The sequence below is a fragment of the Lithobates pipiens genome, unplaced genomic scaffold, assembly GCF_037356315.1.
Source record: "Lithobates pipiens isolate NorthernLeopardFrog02 unplaced genomic scaffold, aLitPip1_a1.2 Scaffold_25, whole genome shotgun sequence".
Taxonomy (NCBI): Eukaryota; Metazoa; Chordata; class Amphibia; order Anura; family Ranidae; genus Lithobates; species Lithobates pipiens.
The window spans coordinates 166,809,365-166,820,869 of NW_027507787.1; the positions used below are offsets into that span (position 1 = coordinate 166,809,365).

General features: G+C 40.3%; 1 protein-coding gene across 1 annotated transcript; it reads left to right on the forward strand.

Annotated features, from left to right (window-relative positions):
• Positions 1-307: 307 nt before the first annotated feature.
• Positions 308-4,827, forward strand: LOC143930620 (trypsin-like). The gene is made up of 4 exons (XM_077455116.1): positions 308-489; positions 1,420-1,673; positions 3,120-3,256; positions 4,551-4,827. The coding sequence occupies exons 1-4, from the start codon at positions 323-325 to the stop codon at positions 4,698-4,700; spliced, it is 708 nt and encodes a 235-aa protein (XP_077311242.1). The 5' UTR covers positions 308-322; the 3' UTR covers positions 4,701-4,827.
• The last annotated feature ends 6,678 nt before the right edge of the window (positions 4,828-11,505 follow it).

Sequence of the window (11,505 nt, forward strand, 5' to 3'; positions counted from 1 at the left end):
GAGAGACAGAATAACAACAAATATATCCATAAAAATGCATTACAAAACAGTTACAAATTGATTGGCATTTTAATGAGGGAAATAAGTATCTGCCCCCTTTGCAAAACACAACTTCGTACTTGGTGGAAAAACCCTTCACACCTCTGGCAAAATGCGGTACTGAACACCCCAGAGGCTTGAATCCTGCTTGTCTTGTGAGACAACGCTTGCAAAGCGAGTCAGAACTTTTTAGTAAAAAACAGCTCGCATTGCGAAAATCTCATAAACCTCTGAGGTTCCGCTGTATATCCCTTTGCGTAGGCTCTCTATATGTAATCAGCACATGTTGTGTTTTACAGCTGCCTTGGACGATGACAAGATCGTTGGAGGATATACCTGTGGAGCCTACTCTCAGCCCTGGCAGGTATCTCTGAACTCCGGATATCACTTCTGTGGTGGATCCCTCCTCAACTCCCTGTGGGTGGTCTCTGCTGCTCACTGCTACAAGGCGTAAGTGTATTTTTTTATGACAGCACTTTTTATTGGAATAGTTACGAGGCATTGAAAAAAGTAGTATCTATTATTCAGAGCTTTTACTAGCTGGTTGACCAGAAAATTGGCATGTTGGTTAAATCTATTGTGTAGAGCTTTTACCAGGCAAAGTGCTATAAAATAAATATATAAATAAACGGATGGTTGGTTGGTCAGTGGGTGGGTCGAAAGAAGATCCCTAATGCCATTATTAGAGAAGAACCTATTCATAAAGTGCAGTCAAATTAAACAAAGTTGTTTGGTGCTCTCAATCCCATGCTAACCTATAGCTCCTGTGTAATATCCAAATCAGATATACTGTACATAGATAACCATTATTGCAAAACTTATAGCATTCCTAACAATAATTAGCATTAGTTTCAGGTATAATGATTACTTTTATTATTAAACCCTTTTTTCCAGGTGTTTTTTTTTATATATTTTGAATAGATAGGGGTGAGTTAAAAATGCTACCAAGTGTTATTTATTCCTGTGACCATCTTTGAAAGTCTTTCACCTCACTTCTTGTTCATTTGATAGGGGGTACATTAACAGAAAGGCTTCCCCGAAATACTAGAATGGATTTTTGTTTGTGTGTCCATTGTATGCAATTTTATACCACTTCCTGTTTTTACCGGAAATGAGAATAAATCTCCCCAATAGAAAGACAGGATTCTGGCAGAGGCTCTATTTCTTTCCTGCTCTATGCCAAACACTGTTCAATGTTCTCAGTACCCAAAATGACTGTATTTCACTCCTGGAATTGAAGGTGAGTGTACCAACCACGAGTTGTACACGTTTCATACTAAGCAAACCTACACTGCTGCTCAGTTTGAAACAAATGAACTGGCTTCTATCCTGATTTTTTTCGATTAAGATGCACATTTTTTACTGATTGTCTCTATACAGGAGCATGCAAGTCAGACTCGGAGAGCACAACATCGCTGTCTCTGAGGGCACTGAGCAGTTCATCAACTCTGCCAAGGTCATCAGAAATGCCGCATACAACTCCAGAACCCTGGACAACGACATTATGTTGGTCAAGCTGGCCTCTCCCGCCACCCTCAACTCCTACATCAAGAGCGTGCCTCTGCCCAGTGGCTGCGCTGCTGCCGGCACAAACTGTGTGATCTCCGGATGGGGAAATACCCTAAGCAGTGGAAGTAAGTCAGCATCATTTTAACATCATCTATTACTGAGAAATGAGGCTACGCTTCTCAGGTAAATTTGCAAAGATTAGAAAATGTAGGCAAAATTATTCATTTGAGGAACAAATGCCATAAATCCTAACTCTGGGCAGTTAAGAATTAGGCATCTCTTCAGCAAATGCTTGTTTTGTCAAGGGGTTGGGATAGCACAAAATAATGTTTAACTTAATCCAGTGTCCTGAAATCTTCTTCCATGAGATTATGGCTGTGGTGACCAGTTGTCCAAAACCTCTCTTCTTGTCACTTCTCTGACCAGCCTTGTCACTGCGCCTCTTACTGAGGTCATCACGTACAGTGCAGGACCAACCTAATGACCAATGGCTATGTCATTAGGAAGGCTGCTGGAAGGCGTGCCCAATCCAATTTTGGCACCAGAGGGAATAGGACAGGAGGCTGTCCTGGGGCAATATAGATATTACTCTGGATTAATCCATTCACTAGAAAGGAAAACTAGCACTGAATTCTTCATGAGCTGGGAGGGAGCAATTTTAGTTAGGCAGTCCATAGATAAAGCAATACTGTCAGTGTTGATGGGGGAATCTCACACTATTCTGTTTTTATGGTAGGGGGAGGGGGAGCTGTCCATGCCAAGAGAACACAGTGATTATTGCTAGTGGCTATATACACTGGCAATAATTGCATGCTAACAATCGAACATGCTAGTTTTACCCAAGTCATTTGATAGATCGACTTCGGTACAATCTGAATACTCATAGATGGTTTAAATTATTTGAACCATCTATGGCTGGCTTTAGACTGTATTAAAGAAAAACAAAACATAAATAAAGTAGAAAAAAATAAGATAATACATTCTGAAATGTCTTTGAAACGCAGAACAAGTGTCCCCATTGGAACACTTCCCTTTTTCCCCTTCTGTCAATCACTCAAAATGTTGGATTTCTCATCATTTTCAATCCTGGTGACAATGGTCATAAGGACAAATAAAGAGGGGGTATGTCTTCAGTAAGAACACAGGCAGCAATAAAACCTGAAGAAGGTTTTATCCCCCCACCCACACCCCTCCTTCCCCAAATGTTTGACTGCTTCTTTCTAACTGAATATAAACACAGATCTCAATAACTGGAAGAGGGATGGGATGATGTGTCAGCTGTGTATGCATAATTTCATCTTCTAATATTTAGAACCGTTTAAAACATAGGCTGTGTAAGTTATTTACAACATAGCTGCAAGTCACCTTGGTAAAGAGCGGCCGAATATCCACAAAAGCACCACTTGCTGGCTGCAAGTGGTAAATATAATAAAAATAATTAGAATTATTTAATAATTTTTTCTGACTAACAATGCATAAAGCAAGCATTTATCTTTTTTAACATGTTTTGATCTTCCTCCTTTTGTCTTCAGTCAATATTTTATTCATTGCCTTTTATTTTTTAATTGCAGCCAGCATGCCTAACCTCCTGCAGTGTGTGAACGCCCCCATCCTGACTTCCACCCAGTGCAGCAATGCCTACCCTGGGGAGATTACTGGCAACATGATCTGCGTTGGCTACCTGGAGGGTGGCAAGGATTCCTGCCAGGTAATTGCCACAATTTATTAAAATTTTGTATATAAAGTTGTACTGTTCAAATACATGTGCTATCTCAAGTTACTAGTAGTTTTTTTTTGTAGACTGAGAATTTTTTATTTATTTTTTCATATGTAAAAAAAAATTAAATTCAATATATAAATTATAGTCCAAATGTTCAGGAGAAATTTTGAAAGTAGATTAAAGATATTTCTTTCCAAGTAAATGTATCGTAAAACAGATCTTCTGTAGCAATATTTCATATTAGTTGGACTAATAAAGTTAAGGCAATATGGAAAAAAATATAATCTTAAAGTATATCTGAACCCAAAAAATAATATGTAATGGGGTTGATTTACTAAAACTGGAAAGTACAAAATCTGGTGCAGTTTCCAGCTGAAGTTAGAGGCTGATTGGCTACCATGCACAGTTGCACCAGATTTTGCACTCTCCAGTTGTAGTATATAAACCCTAATATCTTTTAGCTTACCAGTTCTTAGATATGGTGGCTGAATTATTTTTCTCATTTTCAGGGTAAGGGCTCCTTCAAACGGTGTGTCCGTGTACAGAGCCCGCTCTGCTCAGCGGGGGATTGCTCCATCGATCCCCACTATGCAGGTAGAGGACAGATCCCTCTCTGTACATTGTGCAGGGATGGACCTCTCAGAGCGCCACTCTCCCCTATAGGGGATCGGATGAGGACCGACCGTAGAGTCCATGGTCACCTGATCTGATCCTGAGACGGATGGAAAAGTAGATTTTTCCTCCGTTACACTTTTTCGGATCGGAGCGGGTCGGATGTCAGCGGACATGTCTCTGCTGACATCCGACGCTCCATAGAGGTCTATGGAGTGTCCGTTCAGGTCTGCCTAAAAAACTGACAGGTGGACCTGAACAGATCGTCCATGTGAAAGGGGCCTAAGAATGTTTTTTTTAGCAAATATAGGAATTAACTATTGATCCTGCCAGACATCCAGTGTTCTTGTCCCTTCCTGTGAAATAAACTGGAAGCAAACTCAGTCTTATCTTGCTTGCATAAGCTACTAATCCCATTGTCCCACTTGTAATAGCAAAGGTAGACATGCTTGAAATTCTGCCTTTATGGCAACCATGGCTCCTTCCATAGATACAGTGGAGGTAATGAGTTTAGCCACCCAGGGACAGGAAGGGTGTCCCCTGGATTACCAGGTGGAAAAAGAAAGCCTGAAAATTTGAAAACCAACACAACCACATCATCTAAATACTTATAATTTACGGTCAATGTATTTATTATAAAATTCTACAAAATGCCTTTTCTGTTTTTCAGGGTGACTCTGGTGGTCCCGTGGTGTGTAACGGACAGCTCCAGGGTATTGTCTCCTGGGGATATGGTTGTGCCCTGAGGAACTACCCTGGTGTCTACACCAAGGTCTGCAACTACAACTCCTGGATCGCCAGCACTCAGGCTGCCAACTGAAATTTCAACTGAAATACTTATTCAGATTATTCTATTCTTTGCTTCTAGAATACATCAAATGATGTGCTAGACTCAGACTTTACACCTACATTCTGTAATGACTGAATAAACATATTTCTTTATATAACATTGTTTTATTCGTTTTATATATTACTACAACTATTGGTTCTCGATTTGCTGCTCATCTTGGCTACAGAATTTGGAATATTGGAGCGTGGCTGTGGGGCCCTAGGGCAGATTGGAGCTGGATTTTGTGGAGGATATGATAATATGACAGGGAGGCTGCAGGGGCTCCCTGGAGCTGGGGGGGGGGGGGGGTTGCGATTGTGACCCCTGCAACCCCTTATGCTATGCCCATGCATCAGAATGATGTTGATTTTCAGTAATAATCATGATAACAAAATGTAATGCATGTTGGGGGTGAAATTACAGTTATTTGGTGGAGGGCAGATAGCAGGTAGCTCCACTTTATTGGGGAAAAAAGTAATAATATAGCATATACAATTGTTACACAAGCCAAATTGTAATTTATTATTGTTATTACGCACTTCACCTCTGGAAGGTTCACTGCCCCTTCATGACCAGGCCATTTTTTTGTGATACGACACTGCGTTACTTTAACTGACAATTGCACTATCGTGCAATGCTGTTTACAAATAAAATGTTTGTCCTTTTTTCCCACCACAAATCAAGCTTTCTTTTGGTGGTATTTATTTATTGCACTAGAAACAAGGAACAAATAACAATTTTGAAAAAAAAAACAATATTTTTTAATTTGTGCTATAAAATATATCACATAAAATTTTGAAAAAAATCGAATTTATTCATTAATTTAGGCCAATATGTATTCTTCTACATATTTTGGTAAAAAAATCTCAATACGTTTTTATTGATTGGTTTGCTCAAAGTTATAGCGTCTACAAACTATGGGATATTTTTATTTATTTTTATTTTTTACTAGTAATGGCGGCAATCAGCGACTTGTAGCAGGACTGCAATATTGCAACGGACAAATTAGACACCTAGCTGACACTTTTGACACTTTTTTGGGGACCAGTGACATTATTACAGCGATCAGTGTGAAAAATATGCACTGCCACTGTACTAATGACACTTGCTGGGCAGGGGTTAACATCAGGAGCGATCAAAAAGATAACTGTGTGCCTAGCTGGTGATTCAGTGTAGTGAGGGAGGTGCTTTTACTAGTGGAAGACATGGATATGTGCTTCTGCTTTACAGGAACACAGGATCCATTCCTTCTGTACTGTACTGAATGATAATCTGCTTTGTTTATATAGGCAGACTGTCATTCTGTCATTTGTATTGAGTGATCAGCAGGTGCCAGAGGACATTGTGTGCACGGGACCCGCTGATCATCTCCCGCTGTGTAAAATCAGAGGGTCTGGGTCCTGCAGCCTCATATGATAGTGAGAGGAGAATGAAGACTCTTTCTGCAAGCTTTAGTCAGACACCGATAGAAGTCACAAGACTGCTGTTTACTGCTGATGAGTAAAGGTATTTACATACATAGTTAGTCAGGTTTAAAAAAGACACAAGTCATCTAGTTCAACCAATAAAAGTGGGAAAAAATCATACAATCCCATATTCACAAACTTATACCCACAGCTGAGCCAGAGGAAGGCGAAAAACCCCAGCAAAGTATGAACCAATTTGTGACAGCAGGGGGAAAACATTCCTTCCTGTTCCTCTGTGAGGCAATTGGATATTTCCCGTATCAAATGTACCTATAAATGTTAGTATCCAGTTATATTATTAACATTTAGAAAATAATCCAGTACTTTTTTAAAGCAATCTACTGAGCTGGCCAGAACCAGCACTTAAGGAATTCTATTCCACATTTTTACAGCTCTTACTTTGAAGGAACCTTTCCATATTTAGAGATTAAATCTTTTTCCCTCTAGAAGTAAAAGTGCCCCCTTGTCCTCTGTGATGACTTCAACATGAATAACTTAACACCAATTATAAGGAACACTTATGTATTTGCACATGTTGATCATATCCTCCTTTTCAAGAGAGAATAAATTCAGTTTCTCAAATCTTTCCTCATAGCTGAGCTCCTCCATGCCTCTTATCAGTTTGGTTGCCCTTCTCTGCACTTTCTCCAGTTCCCTGATATCCATTTGTGAACTGGTGTCCTAAACTGAACTGCATATTCTAGATGAGGTCTTACTAATGATTTGTACAGGGGTGAAATGATATCTCTCTCTCTGGAGTCCATACCTCTCTTAACCACTTCACGACCACCTATCTTAAATATACTGCGGCAGCTCTACGCCAGATCAAGTCGTGATCTCACACTTTTGGGTCTGGGGTGCATGTGCGTCGCCGGAGACCCGCTCCCACTGTGATCACACACAGTGGGAGCCCAGTGGCAGGTACTGTGGACTCGATGTGGACTGTGGACACAGGACACAGGCAGAAGAACAATCTGCCTATGTACACAAGGCAGATTGTCGTTCAATCAGAAGGGAAGGTATTGATTCTGTGTTTTTGCAAAGTAGGAACACGGATCTTTGCCTTACCCTAGTAAAAGCACCTCCCCCACACACAGTGAGTACGCACAGGCTAGGCACATAGTTAACTCTTTGATTGCCCCTGATGTTAACCTCTTCCCAGTCAGTGTCATTAGTACAGTGACAGGGCATATTTTTTAGCACTAATCACTATATTAGGCTGGATTCACACCTATGCAGTTTTAGTGCTTTTTGCATTTTGCAGATTTGCACTACAGTCCATTTAACTTGGTTTCCTTTGGAACACATTCTGTAGAGCAAATCTGCAAAATGCAAGAAGCACTAAAAATGCATAGGTGTGAATCCAGCCATAGTGTCACTGGTCCCCAATAAGTGTCAAAAGTGTCAGAGAGGTGTCAGATTTGTCCGAAACAATAACACTGATAAAAAATATATATACATACCATAGTTTGTAGACGCTATAACTTTTGCGCATACTAATCAATATATTGGGCTATTATTATTGGGCTATTATTATTTTTTTTACCAAAAATATGTAGTAGAATACATATTAGCCTAAATTGATGAAGAGATTAGATGTTTTAATTTTTTTTATTGGGTGTATTGTTTTTTTTAACGTATTGCTCATGGAAAATGACTTTACAATGTATTCGCATACAGTCTTTTTGCAGAATTCCCATTTCTGTTCTGTGTCCATCTATGCCAACATTCTGGAGAGAAGCCCTGGGAAAATTTGCAATCTTAAAGTTAAGAGTTTTTTTAATCTTTCCCGTATGTGTTTGTAGCTTACAAATAACACTAAATAAAATCATGTTTAGGTAAGTGCTACCCAGATGTTCTTTTATATGAATATTGACTTTGCATGGTTTGAGATTACCGGGTCCAGCAGAGCGTCATTCCTAGTCAGGGCCTCAATGAACTGGACCATAAAATTGTCTTGTAATAGTATTTAGCAATTTATATTTACTAAAATAATTGAATTTCCATACTCTGTGTACTGTGGGAGACCAGATATAGTGCATGCAGGGTCCTGGCTTTTGTAACACTTTAATTACTTTGATAGGAATGCTAACACTGACATTTTCCTTAGAACACTGAAAGTCCATCAGCTGATTAATAAGGGAAAAGTCACACCCGTTCAGATTCCCTTTGCATATCGACATAAACAAACAGCTTTTTCTTCATAGCAGAAACAGGTAGGAATCTTCAACACAGTTTGTTAAACCCTTGCAATGCACATAGATCACCCAGAGGGGATTGCTTTTTTCTTAACAAAAGTGGAAGTACTTTTTACAGTTACGACTTAGCATATCAATCAATCTGTTCAACGTGTGGATGATTAGAGACACTGGGCTCAATTCACAAAGAGTTATTTTCCTCTTACTTTCCACCCACCATATAGTAAAATGACGGTGGGATGGTTCACCTCTCGTTCTGGGACAACGTCATATGAGGGCTCCTTAAAATGGCCTCTGCTACGGTGGGGTTCCTAGGACATGGCCCGACCCTGATCTCAGTAAAGAGCCGATGACGGGACTCTTTACCCATGTGATCAGATGTGTCCAATCACAGCCAGTCTCATGTAAATGAGGCTGTGTTTATTGGCTCTCCTCACCTCATCTCACACTGATCATCAGTGGCCAGATTACAGTACAGCCCCAGCGGTGCCCATCAGTACCCATCAGTGACACCAATCAGTGCCCATTAGTGCTGCCCATCAATGCCTATCAGTGCAACCTACCAGTGCCCACCAGTGCTGCCTATCAGTGCAACCTACCAGTGCCCACCAGTGCCGCCTATCGGTGCCACCTATCAGTACTAATCAGTGCCGTATATCAGGTGAATAAAGCACCTGGACCCAGTGGCGGCCATTCCATGCAATCAATGAGTCTGGCCCCTAATCTACTTGCAGGGCCGTCAGATGCTTGTATTTCAATGTTTTTTTTTTGTTTTTTGAAGCACATGATTAGAGCCTGATGCTCTAATTGCCTTCAAAAAGGGTGGACTCACCCAGTTGTGTAACAATAGCAAATTCATATTTGCTATTGTCTTCCTGTGAAAGCGGGTCTTAAAACCTGATTGGCCAAGAGGAGAAGCAGGGGGAAGTCGCCAAGGAGGAGGTCCAGGGGGAAACTGCCCACGACCTGGATGGGGTAAGTCCGGGGCTGGTGAGTGGACAGGTGAGTGACAGGGGGATTTGTTCGCCGATTGACTGACCGACTGAAAGGGGTGGGGAAAGGGGGTTTGTCATATATGTCATCTGACAACCCCACCCATCCCCCCTTTCAATCGGTCAATAGATGCTTAAATAATTGAGCTCTGTCATTTCAAAGCCATTGTATCCAATTTTTAAGGACTCGTTAATGACTGAAATTCTACCAATAGATTGACATAAGGCCAATATATTTGAATATATTTAAACAGGGATCAAAGTCTTTACCAAGTAACTATAGACCTGTTAGTTTAACTTCTATAGTTGGGAAGATATTGGAGAGTTTAATAAAAGACCACATAGTTGAGTTTTTGCTGTAAAAAAAAATATTTTAACCACTTCAGCCCCGGAAGATTTGGCTGCTGAATGACCGGGCCATTTTTTGCGATTCGGGACTGCGACGCTTTAACTGATTGCATGATTGTATGACGCTGTACCCAAACAAAATCGATATCCTTTTTTTTCCCACAAATAGAGAGTTCTTTTGGTGGTATCTCTGCAGTTTTTGTTTTTTGCGCTATAAACAAAAAGAGAGCGACAATTTTGAAAAAAAACACAATATTTTGTACTTTTTTCTATAATAAATATCCCCTTTTTTAAAAACAAAGCAATTTTTTTCTCAGTATAAGCCAATATGTATTCATACATATTTTTGGTAGAAAAAAATCGCAAATGCGTACATTGATTGGGTTGCGCAAATCTATAGTGTCTACAAAATAGGGGGTAGATTTATAGCATGTTTATTATACTTTTTTTTACTAGTAATAGCAGCGATATGCGATTTTTATCGTGACTGCGACATTATGGCGGACACATCGGACAATTTTGACCAATTTTTGGGACCATTGGCATTTATACAACCTCAAATGCTATAAAAAATGCATTAATTACTATAAAAATGTCACTGGCAGTTAAGGGGTTAACACTAGAGGGCGATCAAGGGGTTAACTGTGTTCCCTGGGAGGTGATTCTAACTGAAGAGGGAGGAGACTGACTAGAGGAAGTGACGGATCGTGGTTCCTAGCTTATAGCAACACATGATCTGTCACTGCTCTCAGAACAAAACACGGATTTGTGTGTTTACTGTCCCTTGTGCTCGCGATCACTCGTGGCCGGTGGTCACCATGACCGCCGGCCACGAGTTTCGACACCCCTGCTGCGCAGCGGGTGCACACATGCCTGCTATCCCATTCCCACAAGGCGAAGTATAGCTACGAAGGTTTGTGGGATCGTGCCGCCTTGCCGCAGTATAATGACGGAGGCTGGTCAGCAAGCAGTTAAGCAACAGACAGCATGGATTCTTGACAGAAGTTGTCAGACAAACCTGATTTCTTTTTACATTTTATGAGGAGGTAAGTAAAACCATAGACAGAGGGGTGGCTGTGGACATGGTATACTTTTGCAAAAGCAGCGGACACAGTTCCCCACACACGGCTCATGCATAAGGAAAGTCTACAGGCTTGGAAATATCAGTTTGTAAATGGATAGAAAACTGGCTAAAAAAACGAATTCAGGGACTAGTTGTTAAAGAATAACTCCACTTTCTTGGGGGGAAAAAAATAGCAAATAAAGAAAAAATAATATAGCACATATAATTGTGACACTAATCATATTGTAATTGAATGTTATTAAAAATTACCTTTCCTTTTCAATCTGCAGCCACTTAAATTTTTTGAGACTACATTGCAATATGGCTATCTGGAGTTGTTCTGTACACAGAGTGTGTACTGACCACTCCCCAGAAACATAATTTCCTGCTTGTGTGATTGGCTCACCAATTTTCCAGAAAATCTGCCTAAGATACAAGTCAGATTTCAGGCATCCCCTGCAACAAAAAAGTAATCTTTGGGGAGATACTTTCAATAGGAGCACATCTAAAGGGATGCAGGCCCAGCAGCTTTCCTCATTAGTGCTCTGCAGCTGCACACCTGACAGTTAATTATGAAACCACTCCCATTAGACCCACTCAGTACAGAGGCATAGACAAACACCCATGGATTTCTTCAGAATAAAAAAGGTAGGGATCTGCAACAAAGGTTGTTATAATCCTTGCAATGTACATAGATTACACAGAGGGGAATGTTTTTTTCTCAACAAA